Source organism: Lotus japonicus, chromosome 3 (assembly GCF_012489685.1).
Source record: "Lotus japonicus ecotype B-129 chromosome 3, LjGifu_v1.2".
NCBI classification, from domain to species: Eukaryota; Viridiplantae; Streptophyta; class Magnoliopsida; order Fabales; family Fabaceae; genus Lotus; species Lotus japonicus.
In genome coordinates, this window is record NC_080043.1 from 63,021,167 (window position 1) to 63,035,425 (window position 14,259).

General features: G+C 48.3%; 1 protein-coding gene across 1 annotated transcript; it reads left to right on the top strand.

Moving 5' to 3' along the window:
* Positions 1 to 897: 897 nt before the first annotated feature.
* LOC130744486 (phosphoinositide phospholipase C 6-like) lies at positions 898 to 2,017 on the top strand. Its single transcript, XM_057596665.1, has 4 exons — positions 898 to 1,148; positions 1,368 to 1,503; positions 1,608 to 1,829; positions 1,961 to 2,017. The coding sequence occupies exons 1-4, from the start codon at positions 940 to 942 to the stop codon at positions 2,015 to 2,017; spliced, it is 624 nt and encodes a 207-aa protein (XP_057452648.1). The 5' UTR covers positions 898 to 939.
* The last annotated feature ends 12,242 nt before the right edge of the window (positions 2,018 to 14,259 follow it).

Genomic DNA, 14,259 nt, shown 5'->3' on the forward strand with positions numbered 1-14,259 from the left:
ACCTGAACAGAGATCGCCTCTGTCTCGAAGCTCCGACCAGATTCTTCTGTTGCGCTTCCACCGCCAACGTGAGTTGTTGTCTCTATTATAGCTTCTATGAACTGCTATGTTGATTTCTCGTGTCTGAGTCATCTGTTTGGTGCATATTTCAATCACTGTATCACTTATACTAGGTTTAGTTTTGAAAATTTAGGGGAAGATGATAGAAATTGAGAAATTCTATTAAATTTACTTTCTTTGGTTCAATTCTTCTAGGGAGAGATGATTTGGAGGGGAGGGAAATTGGTGGGTAGTTTGAAATTGGTGGGAAGAATTGAACCAAAGAAAGTAAATTTAATAGAATTTCTCAATTTCTATCACAATTCCTAGGGAGGCACTCCCAGCTCTTGTCACACGCGGGCGCCATTCGTAACTCAACATACAAACATTGCAAACACCCAATAAACACATCATTTTCTCTCTCGATCTCTTTGTTCTTATCACATCAATCAATGTGGACATCCATTTTTTTGTCAATAGAAACACAGTTTAGCGATAGACTTTAACCACCACAAACATTAACGGTGGTTCTTAACTTCTGCTTGACTGTGTGTCGATCGAATAATGCTTAAAAGTGTATCTCCAAGTAACAATTTCGATCATATATATCATTTTTATTATTTCTCCCTTCTCTCATCTTTTCCCACTCTAAGTGTATGTGTTGAATGTTTGCATACAAATGTTTACAAATTATTTTCTTATATTAAATTCTACTCATGGAAATTTAGTTTTTATTATCTATATATGTTTGTTGATGGGTGTCACATGATCAAATTTTGTATTAGTGGCTTCTCTACTTGGCTTTGGGCCTCTATAAATAAATTTGTATAAATTTACTCTGAGAAGTGAGTACTGATATCAAAGATAAATGGTTTTTCTTCCTGACAATGTATAGATGATATGTCATTCCAGGTACATCATGATATGAACGCTCCCATGTCACATTATTTCATGTACACAGGACACAATTCCTACCTAACTGGGAATCAACTAACCAGCGAGAGCAGTGATGAGCCAATTATTGAAGCTTTGCACCAAGGTGTACGAGTAATTGAACTAGATTTATGGACATCTTCATCTCAAGATGGTATTAAAGTTGTTGGTGGAAGGTACTAGACTACTAACTGGTTATTAAAGTCTCATCTTAGAGTTGTTAATAGAGGAAGAAGAAAACATTAATTGCATGTTTGAAAATCTTCTACAATTGATTCTAAAGTCAAAATCAATTTTGAGTTGAAGTTACTCTGAGTAGTTTCTAACATGATATAAGTTTATATTGCTTTCTTATATGTTGTGGTCTCCTAACTTTGTTTTATGAATTAATGCAGGACACTTACCACTCCAGTCTCCCTAACCAAATGTTTGGAGTCCATTAAGGAATATGCATTTGTCAAATCAGATTTTCCAGTGATTCTAACTCTAGAAGACCATCTAACATCAAAACTTCAGGCTAAATTTACACAAGTCGGCACTCATCCCCCTAAAACAGAAAAGAAAGCACTTAGTTTAATATATATGCCCAGTTTGTTGTAGCTTTTCCATCATGATATTTTTTTTCTATTTTGCAGATGGCAACTCAAATATTTGAAGAAATGCTTTATTATCCTCAGATAGATTATTTGACTGAATTCCCCTCTCCTGAATCATTGAAAAATAGGATAATTATATCAACCAAACCACCAAAGGAATATTTACAATCTGAGATATCAAATGGAAGTGAATCTTCAGATGAAGAACCAAGTGAACAAGAATTGTCAGATTCTATGGCTAAACTAAAAAGTGAAGACAAGGTGAGAGGAACACATATGATATGTCTACCTTTCCATAGTCATACACATTTATTGACATAAACGCTTAATTAAGTTATTTAACTAAGCACACCCTTATTTGATGGGCATTTATGTTTTCTCATGGATGGAAGAATGTAAGTGATGAAGATAAGGAAGATACGAATGCATGTGATAACTGTTCCGGGTAAGAACATTGAGAAAGGGTGTAATCCCTAGAGAGAGAAGTGATTGCACTTAAGAGAGAGATCTAGAGAGAGAATAACTGAATTTCATGTGTGTATTCATAAAATGAGCAAAAGTCCCTTACAATTGGTATCTGCTACCTATTTATAGAGGTAGTGTTGGGCCCCCATATGCTAATGTCCTTAATGGGCCGTGTGGGCCTGGCTGAACGAGGCCCAACCCTACTGGCTTGGGGTCCCGCCACGGGGCGGTCAAAACCCTGGGCGTTGCCCCTCTAGGGGCTCGCCCAGTCCACAAGTCCACAAGACACCGAGCTCGAAGCATGAGAGCTAAGTGTGTCTTTAAGAAAACTATAACTGCCTAATGCCTATCCAATGTGTATACAAAAATCCAAGTCGCCAACATGGCGTGAGAAGATGAAGGGCGAGTGCCCTTGGTCCGCAAGTCCACAAGCTCGAAGCAGGAGAGCGAAGTGTGTCTTCAAACTGTGACCGCCAATCTCTGTCCCCTTGTGATCCCCCTAGCAGGTCGCCCGTTGCCACTTTCCACTTGGTACGGCGTTCCTCGGCTGGCGGTTTCGACCAACGCGCAGGAACTATTCCCAAGCTTCTAGTTGCAATAGCTTCCCCGCCTAGAAGATCATCTAGCCACGCTACTTGGCAGGATCAACAAAGAAGGTATAAAGCGTATAGGTCGCCGACATGGCGCAAATGAAACACAAACCGCCAATAGGCGCAAGGAAATACGCAAATACATGAATCTTCGATTGACGCGGGACCTAGAAAGATGGTGTACAAACGCCTACAAGATTAAGGTGTCGTGGTGGCCCGCCACATATGACGTGACTCGCTGAATAGAAGCTGGCTCGCCTGGTGACATGGTCTCCCGCCAATCTCTCCCGCATCCGCCTCTCGTAGCATCTTCACGGATCAAGTTGCTTCCTGGGCGAGTCCCCTAATATGGTGAAGGGACTCAACCAGTCCACAAGACACCGAGCTCGAAGCATGAGAGCACAATGTGTCTTCAAGCCGAAGTCGCCGCCGCATCGTCCATAGGAGAAGATCCGCCCAACACGCATGCTCCTTCTCTCGCCAGAGTCCACAAGTCCACCAGACTCCGTCCAAGTCATGAGGAGTAGGAGTGTCCTCACTCGCCGCATCGCCATCACCATCTTGCTTTAGCCTGTTTCCTAATCATCAAAGAAAAATCAACCACCAAAGATGTGCTCTTATAAATCTAAGTTAAAACCAATTTTGTCAAAGAATTGTTCCGGGTAAGAACATTGAGAAAGGGTGTAATCCCTAGAGAGAGAAGTGATTGCACTTAAGAGAGAGATCTAGAGAGAGAATAACTGAATTTCATGTGTGTATTCATAAAATGAGCAAAAGTCCCTTACAATTGGTATCTGCTACCTATTTATAGAGGTAGTGTTGGGCCCCCATATGCTAATGTCCTTAATGGGCCGTGTGGGCCTGGCTGAACGAGGCCCAACCCTACTGGCTTGGGGTCCCGCCACGGGGCGGTCAAAACCCTGGGCGTTTCCTCTCTAGGGGCTCGCCCAGTCCACAAGTCCACAAGACACCGAGCTCGAAGCATGAGAGCTAAGTGTGTCTTTAAGAAAACTATAACTGCCTAATGCCTATCCATCGTGTATACAAAAATCCAAGTCGCCAACATGGCGTGAGAAGATGAAGGGCGAGTGCCCTTGGTCCGCAAGTCCACAAGCTCGAAGCAGGAGAGCGAAGTGTGTCTTCAAACTGTGACCGCCAATCTCTGTCCCCTTGTGATCCCCCTAGCAGGTCGCCCGTTGCCACTTTCCACTTGGTACGGCGTTCCTCGGCTGGCGGTTTCGACCAACGCGCAGGAACTATTCCCAAGCTTCTAGTTGCAATAGCTTCCCCGCCTAGAAGATCATCTAGCCACGCTACTTGGCAGGATCAACAAAGAAGGTATAAAGCGTATAGGTCGCCGACATGGCGCAAATGAAACACAAACCGCCAATAGGCGCAAGGAAATACGCAAATACATGAATCTTCGATTGACGCGGGACCTAGAAAGATGGTGTACAAACGCCTACAAGATTAAGGTGTCGTGGTGGCCCGCCACATATGACGTGACTCGCTGAATAGAAGCTGGCTCGCCTGGTTACATGGTCTCCCGCCAATCTCTCCCGCATCCGCCTCTTGTAGCATCTTCACGGATCAAGTTGCTTCCTGGGCGAGTCCCCTAATATGGTGAAGGGACTCAACCAGTCCACAAGACACCGAGCTCGAAGCATGAGAGCACAATGTGTCTTCAAGCCGAAGTCGCCGCCGCATCGTCCTTAGGAGAAGATCCGCCCAACACGCATGCTCCTTCTCTCGCCAGAGTCCACAAGTCCACCAGACTCCGTCCAAGTCATGAGGAGTAGGAGTGTCCTCACTCGCCGCATCGCCATCACCATCTTGCTTTAGCCTGTTTCCTAATCATCAAAGAAAAATCAACCACCAAAGATGTGCTCTTATAAATCTAAGTTAAAACCAATTTTGTCAAAGAATTTTGTGCCTTATAAGAAATTAGTTTGACTTGCTCGCCACTCTCAGCGTAAGGCCGCCACCATTTTGTGGTAGGTCGCTACCCTCATTTATGGCGGTAGGTCGCGACCCTCTTGCGGAAGGTCGCGACCCTCTTGCGGTAGGTCGCCACCATTTTGCGGTAGGTCGCTACCCTCATTTTTGGCGGTAGGTCGCGACCCTTTAGCGGTAGGTCGCCCTCCTCTTGCGGTAGGTCGCGACCCTCTTGCGGTAGGTCGCCACCCTTAGCGTGAGGTCGCCACCCTTTTGGCGACTTTTGTGTGTCTAAAAACTGAGTCTTACAGGTCGCCACCCATAGCATTTGGTCGCCACCCTTTGGCATGAGGTCACCACCCTAGCGGTAGGTCGCCACCCTTGGTGTGATCGTCCCATTCTACTGAGCACCGCTTTGGTAATCCAACTGGCCATTGGAACCCAAAGCACTTTGAGTCCCGAAATGGGACGATCACACCAAGGGTGGCGACCTACCGCTAGGGTGGTGACCTCATGCCAAAGGGTGGCGACCAAACGCTATGGGTGGCGACCTGTAAGACTCAGTTTTTAGACACACAAAAGTCGCCAAAAGGGTGGCGACCTCACGCTAAGGGTGGCGACCTACCGCAAGAGGGTCGCGACCTACCGCAAGAGGATGGCGACCTACCGCTAAAGGGTCGCGACCTACCGCCAAAAATGAGGGTAGCGACCTACCGCAAAATGGTGGCGACCTACCGCAAGAGGGTCGCGACCTACCGCCAAAAATTAGGGTAGCGACCTACCGCCAAAAATTAGGGTAGCGACCTACCGCAAAATGGTGGCGGCCTTACGCTGAGAGTGGCGAGCAAGTCAAACTAATTTCTTATAGGGCACAAAATTCTTTGACAAAATTGGTTTTAACTTAGATTTATAAGAGCACATCTTTGGTGGTTGATTTTTCTTTGATGATTAGGAAACAGGCTAAAGCAAGATGGTGATGGCGATGCGGCGAGTGAGGACACTCCTATTCCTCATGACTTGGACGGAGTCTGGTGGACTTGTGGACTCTGGCGAGAGAAGGAGCATGCGTGTTGGGCGGATCTTCTCCTAAGGACGATGCGGCGGCGACTTCGGCTTGAAGACACATTGTGCTCTCATGCTTCGAGCTCGGTGTCTTGTGGACTGGTTGAGTCCCTTCACCATATTAGGGGACTCGCCCAGGAAGCAACTTGATCCGTGAAGATGCTACGAGAGGCGGATGCGGGAGAGATTGGCGGGAGACCATGTCACCAGGCGAGCCAGCTTCTATTCAGCGAGTCACGTCATATGTGGCGGGCCACCACGACACCTTAATCTTGTAGGCGTTTGTACACCATCTTTCTAGGTCCCGCGTCAATCGAAGATTCATGTATTTGCGTATTTCCTTGCGCCTATTGGCGGTTTGTGTTTCATTTGCGCCATGTCGGCGACCTATACGCTTTATACCTTCTTTGTTGATCCTGCCAAGTAGCGTGGCTAGATGATCTTCTAGGCGGGGAAGCTATTGCAACTAGAAGCTTGGGAATAGTTCCTGCGCGTTGGTCGAAACCGCCAGCCTAGGATCGCCGTACCAAGTGGAAAGTGGCAACGGGCGACCTGCTAGGGGGATCACAAGGGGACAGAGATTGGCGGTCACAGTTTGAAGACACACTTCGCTCTCCTGCTTCGAGCTTGTGGACTTGCGGACCAAGGGCACTCGCCCTTCATCTTCTCACGCCATGTTGGCGACTTGGATTTTTGTATACACGATGGATAGGAATTAGGCAGTTATAGTTTTCTTAAAGACACACTTAGCTCTCATGCTTCGAGCTCGGTGTCTTGTGGACTTGTGGACTGGGCGAGCCCCTAGAGGGGCAACGCCCAGGGTTTTGACCGCCCCGTGGCGGGACCCCAAGCCAGTAGGGTTGGGCCTCGTTCAGCCAGGCCCACACGGCCCATTAAGGACATTAGCATATGGGGGCCCAACACTACCTCTATAAATAGGTAGCAGATACCAATTGTAAGGGACTTTTGCTCATTTTATGAATACACACATGAAATTCAGTTATTCTCTCTCTAGATCTCTCTCTTAAGTGCAATCACTTCTCTCTCTAGGGATTACACCCTTTCTCAATGTTCTTACCCGGAACATTTGGCGCCGTCTGTGGGGATCGATAAACTTTTGATTCCCGGATCACGTGGATTGATTGCACAACTGATTTTGCTTGAGATTTTCGTTGATTTTCGTGGATTTCGCGGGGCGGATTTTGATTACGGAAATGGATCTTGGATGATCTTTTTGGGCTCTGGATTGGAAAAGGAATACAATGCACCTTGACCTTCAAGAATCCATGTCACTACAGTTCTCTCGGCAGCATCTTCTTCCACAAGGTTCGCCAACAATGGCGGCGGAAGTTCGGAAATAGAAGCATCGAAGACAAGCCACGCATTCTGAGGCGGAACCGCCTGTGCTACTGGGAGGAGGGGATTCGCGATTTAGAGTGGACGGATCTGTTGATTATTGTGGCATCACAGGCGGAGCGTGGTGGAAGCTTGATCGCTGTTGTCAATCGACGGAGTGGGAGCGAATTCGAGACTAAGAAAGGAATCGATGAAACTTAGTGGCTATAGTGGACGGGAGAATGACGGATCAAGAAAGCTGATCAGGTTTCGAAAAGGGAGAAAAAAAAACAGCGATAAAAGGAGAAGTTTCAGATCGAGAACAACAAAGAGACTGATGAGGAGTAGATCGGTGGCAATGTGGAGGGGAAAGAACAAGGTGCGTTCACGAGAGAATGACAGATCGAGATTCAGCGTGTAGAAGTGTGTTAGTTCTTCAAGGCGCATCCAGCGATGGCAGATCGGAGCAACACGGTTCAGACCGACAATGAAGAACGTCAACAGAGGTGAAGCTTCAGATCGAGGAAGCATGTAGGCAAGGGAGAGCAGATCGGTAATGACGAAGAAAAGAACAAAGGCGAGGAATCTGTCCAGAGCACAATACATGAGGAGCAGAGCCAATCCCGAGACGTTGGAATTCTGGCGGGCACGCTTTTGCTTTGGCGGTTGAAGTTCGGCGAGCAAGTGTCGGCGGCGTTGAAGTTAGGCGGTGAGCAAATTCTGGCGAGCACGTTTGCTTTGGCGAGCACGTGTTGGCTTTGGCGAGCACGTTTTGAAGGTAGGCGGCGAGCTAGTGTTGTTGGCGATGGAGTTCGGCGGCGAGAGAATGTCGTTGGCGTTGGAATCTAGCAAGCACGTTTTACTCCGGCGGCGGAATTCTGGTGGGCACGTTTTGTTTTGGCCATGGAAGTTTGGCGAGTAAAGCGTTGCTATGGTTAAGATCGCTGGCCAACAAATTTTCCAATTCCTTCAAACTTTTCCTCCATCTTTCATTTGATTCCCTTCTTAGTTGTTGTATTTCCTAATTTTCTTATTTTGAAGTTGATATTAGAAGTTATATTGTCTTCACTGGTTTTGATTCAGACAGAGAGGAGCAAATCGGATCAAAGAGAAGGAGTGGGTGAATTGAGGCACACCATTAAAGTTTTGTGAAACTTGGAAGACTCTTCCATAAGCGGTTTGTTATTGGGTGGGACAAGCTCCTGATGGCGCGATTTAGTTACAAAGTGAAACAAGTTTCACGATGAACTAAATTAGCCCCGGAAAAGCCCACGTAACAACCGGATTCATTGGCGATGTGTGGGGTACAAATTGCCCATTCTACTGAGCACCGCTTTGGTAATCCAACTGGCCATTGGAACCCAAAGCACTTTGAGTCCCGAAATGGGACGATCACACCAAGGGTGGCGACCTACCGCTAGGGTGGTGACCTCATGCCAAAGGGTGGCGACCAAACGCTATGGGTGGCAACCTGTAAGACTCAGTTTTTAGACACACAAAAGTCGCCAAAAGGGTGGCGACCTCACGCTAAGGGTGGCGACCTACCGCAAGAGGGTCGCGACCTACCGCAAGAGGAGGGCGACCTACCGCTAAAGGGTCGCGACCTACCGCCAAAAATGAGGGTAGCGACCTACCGCAAAATGGTGGCGACCTACCGCCAAAAATTAGGGTAGCGACCTACCGCCAAAAATTAGGGTAGCGACCTACCGCAAAATGGTGGCGGCCTTACGCTGAGAGTGGCGAGCAAGTCAAACTAATTTCTTATAAGGCACAAAATTCTTTGACAAAATTGGTTTTAACTTAGATGTATAAGAGCACATCTTTGGTGGTTGATTTTTCTTTGATGATTAGGAAACAGGCTAAAGCAAGATGGTGATGGCGATGCGGCGAGTGAGGACACTCCTACTCCTCATGACTTGGACGGAGTCTGGTGGACTTGTGGACTCTGGCGAGAGAAGGAGCATGCGTGTTGGGCGGATCTTCTCCTAAGGATGATGCGGCGGCGACTTCGGCTTGAAGACACATTGTGCTCTCATGCTTCGAGCTCGGTGTCTTGTGGACTGGTTGAGTCCCTTCACCATATTAGGGGACTCGCCCAGGAAGCAACTTGATCCGTGAAGATGCTACGAGAGGCGGATGCGGGAGAGATTGGCGGGAGACCATGTCACCAGGCGAGCCAGCTTCTATTCAGCGAGTCACGTCATATGTGGCGGGCCACCACGACACCTTAATCTTGTAGGCGTTTGTACACCATCTTTCTAGGTCCCGCGTCAATCGAAGATTCATGTATTTGCGTATTTCCTTGCGCCTATTGGCGGTTTGTGTTTCATTTGCGCCATGTCGGTGACCTATACGCTTTATACCTTCTTTGTTGATCCTGCCAAGTAGCGTGGCTACATGATCTTCTAGGCGGGGAAGCTATTGCAACTAGAAGCTTAGGAATAGTTCCTGCGCGTTGGTCGAAACCGCCAGCCGAGGAACGCCGTACCAAGTGGAAAGTGGCAACGGGCGACCCGCTAGGGGGATCACAAGGGGACAGAGATTGGCGGTCACAGTTTGAAGACACACTTCGCTCTCCTCTAGGGATTACACCCTTTATCAATGTTCTTACCCGGAACATTACTGAATTTCATGTGTGTATTCATAAAATGAGCCAAAGTCCCTTACAATTGGTATCTGCTACCTATTTATAGAGGTAGTGTTGGGCCCCCATATGCTAGTGTCCTTAATGGGCCGTGTGGGCCTGGCTGAACGAGGCCCAACCCTACTGGCTTGGGGACCCGCCACGGGGCGGTGTGAACCCTGGGCATTGCCCCTCTAGGGGCTCGCCCAGTCCACAAGTCCACAAGACACCGAGCTCGAAGCATGAGAGCTAAGTGTGTCTTTAAGAAAACTATAACTGCCTAATGCTTATCCATCGTGTATGCAAAAAATCCAAGTCGCCAACATGGCGTGAGAAGATGAAGGGCGAGTGCCCTTGGTCCGCAAGTCCACAAGCTCGAAGCAGGAGAGCGAAGTGTGTCTTCAAACTGTGACCGCCAATCTCTGTCCCCTTGTGATCCCCCTAGCAGGTCGCCCGTTGCCACTTTCCACTTGGTACGGCGTTCCTCGGCTGGCGGTTTCGACCAACGCGCAGGAACTATTCCCAAGCTTCTAGTTGCAATAGCTTCCCTGCCTAGAAGATCACCTAACCACGCTACTTGGCGGGATCAACAAAGAATATATAAAGCGTGTAGGTCGCCGACATGGCGCAAATGAAACACAAACCGCTAATAGGCGCAAGGAAATACACAAATACATGAATCTCCGATTGACGCGGGACCTAGAAAGATGGTGTACAAACGCCTACAAGATTAAGGAGTCGTGGTGGCCCGCCACATATGACGTGACTCGCTGAATAGAAGCTGGCTCGCCTGGTGACGTGGTCTCCCGCCAATCTCTCCCGCATCCGCCCCTCGTAGCATCTTCACGGATCAAGTTGCTTCTGGGGGCGAGTCCCTTAATATGGTGAAAGGACTCAACCAGTTCACAAGACACCGAGCTTGAAGCATGAGAGCATAATGTGTCTTCAAGCCGAAGTCGCCGCCGCATCGTCCTTAGGAGAAGATCCGCCCAACACGCATGCTCCTTCTCTCGCCAGAGTCCACAAGTCCACCAGACTCCGTCCAAGTCATGAGGAGTAGGAGTGTCCTCACTCGCCGCATCGCCATCACCATCTTGCTTTAGCCTGTTTCCTGTTTAGAACATTTCTCAACTACAAATACTCATCAGTTGCCTCAGGGATCATAATTCAAATTTCATCATTTCCAGCAGGTTTATCAAATCATACAATTCAGTTATAAGCATGCAATCACCTAATCATCAAAGAAAAATCAACCACCAAAGATGTGCTCTTATAAATCTAAGTTAAAACCAATTTTGTCAAAGAATTTTGTGCCTTATAAGAAATTAGTTTGACTTGCTCGCCACTCTCAGCGTAAGGCCGCCACCATTTTGCGGTAGGTCGCTACCCTCATTTTTGGCGGTAGGTCGCGACCCTCTTGCGGTAGGTCGCGACCCTCTTGCGGTAGGTCGCCACCATTTTGCGGTAGGTCGCTACCCTCATTTTTGGCGGTAGGTCGCGACCCTTTAGCGGTAGGTCGCCATCCTCTTGCGGTAGGTCGCGACCCTCTTGCGGTAGGTCGCCACCCTTAGCGTGAGGTCGCCACCCTTTTGGCGACTTTTGTGTGTCTAAAAACTGAGTCTTACAGGTCGCCACCCATAGCGTTTGGTCGCCACCCTTTGGCATGAGGTCACCACCCTAGCGGTAGGTCGCCACCCTTGGTGTGATCGTCCCATTTCGGGACTCAAAGTGCTTTAGGTTCCAATGGCCAGTTGGATTACCAAAGCGGTGCTCAGTAGAATGGGCAATTTGTACCCCACACATCGCCAATGAATCCGGTTGTTACGTGGGCTTTTCCGGGGCTAATTTAGTTCATCGTGAAACTTGTTTCACTTTGTAACTAAATCGCGCCATCAGGAGCTTGTCCCACCCAATAACAAACCGCTTATGGAAGAGTCTTCCAAGTTTCACAAAACTTTAATGGTGTGCCTCAATTCACCCACTCCTTCTCTTTGATCCGATTTGCTCCTCTCTGTCTGAATCAAAACCAGTGAAGACAATATAACTTCTAATATCAACTTCAAAATAAGAAAATTAGGAAATACAACAACTGAGAAGGGAATCAAATGAAAGATGGAGGAAAAGTTTGAAGGAATTGGAAAATTTGTTGGCCAGCGATCTTAACCATAGCAACGCTTTATTCGCCAAACTTCCATGGCCAAAACAAAACGTGCCCACCAGAATTCCGCCGCCGGAGTAAAACGTGCTTGCTAGATTCCAACGCCAACGACATTCTCTCGCCGCCGAACTCCATCGCCAACAACACTTGCTCGCCGCCTACCTTCAAAACGTGCTCGCCAAAGCCAACATGTGCTCGCCAAAGCAAACGTGCTCTCCAGAATTTGCTCACCGCCTAACTTCAACGCCGCCGACACTTGCTCGTCGAACTTCAACCGCCAAAGCAAAAGCGTGCCCGCCAGAATTCCAACGTCTCGGGATTGGCTCTGTTCCTCATGTATTGTGCTCTGGACAGATTCCTCGCCTTTGTTCTTTTCTTCGTCATTACCGATCTGCTCTCCCGTGCCTACATGCTTCCTCGATCTGAAGCTTCACCTCTGTTGACGCTCTTCATTGTCGGTCTGAACCGTGTTGCTTCGATCTGCCATCGCTGGATGCGCCTTGACGAACTAACACACTTCTACACGCTGAATCTCGATCTGTCATTCTCTCGTGAACGCACCCTGTTCCTTCCCCTCCGCATTGCCACCGATCTGAAACTTCTCCTTTTATCGCTGCTTTTTCTCCCGTTTCGAAACCTGATCAGCTTTCTTGATCCGTCATTCTCCCGTCCACTATAGCCACTGAGTTTCATCGATTCCCTTGTGGTCGTGGGTTCGGGCCCCAGAATGCGTGGCTTGTCTTCGATGCTTTTATTCCCGAACTTCCGCCGCCATCGTTGGCGAACCTTGTGGAAGGAGATGCTGCCGGGAGACCTGTGGTGGCACGGATTCTTGAAGGCCAAGGTGCCTGGTATTCCTTTTCCAATCCAGAGCCCAAAAAGATCATCCAAGATCCCTTTCCGTCATCAAAATCCGTCCCGCGAAATCCACGAAAATCAACGAAAATCTCAAGCAAAATCAGTTGTGCAATCAATCCACGTGATCCGGGAATCAAAAGTTTATCGATCATGTCTGAGGTGCACGAGGGAGTGTGCGCAAGCCACATTGGGGGGAGATCTTTGGCTTGCAAGGTGTTGAGGGCGGGATTCTACTGGCCCACCCTCAGGAAAGATTGCATGGACTTTGTGAAAAAATGCAAAAAATGTCAAGTGTTTGCTGATTTATCTAAGGCACCGCCAAAGGAGCTGGTAACGATGAGCGCCCCGTGGCCTTTCGCCATGTGGGGCGTGGACTTGGTCGGACCTTTTCCGATCGCCAAGTCGCAAATGAAGTTTATATTGGTGGCGGTGGATTATTTCACTAAGTGGATTGAGGCCAAAATAACCTCTGCAAAAATAGTCAACTTCTACTGGAGGCGAATTGTTTGCAGGTTCGGGATCCCAAGGGCGATCGTATCCGACAACGGGACCCAGTTTTCAAGCAATCAAACTAGAGAATTTTGCAAGGAAATGGGCATACAGATGAGGTTTGCCTCTGTGGAACATCCGCAAGCAAACGGGCAAGTGGAATCTGCAAACAGGGTAATCCTGCGTGGATTAAGGCGACGGCTCAAGGAGGCTAAGGGAGCATGGCTGGAGGAACTCCCGGTGGTGCTATGGTCATAGAACACCACTGTGCAATCCACTACAAGGGAAACCCCCTTTAGAATGACCTATGGGGTTGATGCTATGTTGCCAGTGGAGATTGACAACTTCACATGGCGAACCCAGCCAGATTTTGAAGGGGAGAATCAGGCCAATATGGCGGCGGAGTTGGACCTTTTGTCGGAAACGCGTGACGAGGCGCACATTCGGGAAACAGCGATGAAGCAGCGCGTGGCGGCAAAGTTCAACAGCAGGGTTCGCGTCCGAGATATGCAGGTCCGCGACCTGGTCCTCAAGTGGCGATCGGGAGCCCCGGGAAATAAGATTACTCCTAACTGGGAGGGGCCCTACCGCATTATTAAAGTTCTTGGTAATGGGGCCTATCATTTAGAAGAGCTTGATGGAAGGCGGCTACCTCGGTCGTTCAATGGTTTGAGCTTGCGCTACTATTATAGTTGATCGCAGGCGAGAAAGCGAGCAAGGCGGAGTCGCCGGAGCCAGATATCTTTAAAATTTTCTGAAAAGTGTTTCCAAATTCTCCAATGTATTACAAAAACAAAGCGCGCTCCATCAATAAAATAAAACGAAAATTCACGAAATTCGTGTCCAAAAATTCCAGGGATTCCCTGACGATCGGAATTGCCGATCGACTTAAAGAATTACGGCGATCACTAAGTGGGACAAGCTTGATCCCCAAAGGGGCTTGCTGGAACCCTGAAGGTGGCGGCGATTCCACAAATGGCCTTTGACGCCTGGGAATCACCCCCCGGAAAGTCTGACGTGATCGCCGGTCCCGTAAACGATGTGCTGGGTAAGTCTCGCCAGAGTACGACGAGCGCCGTTAACTAGGCAAAAGTCTTGGGACCCCCAAATGGCCATTGGGATCCAAGCATTGTAAGCCCCGAGCGGGCAAAGCCCCGGGCGAAGCCCTCGAGAATG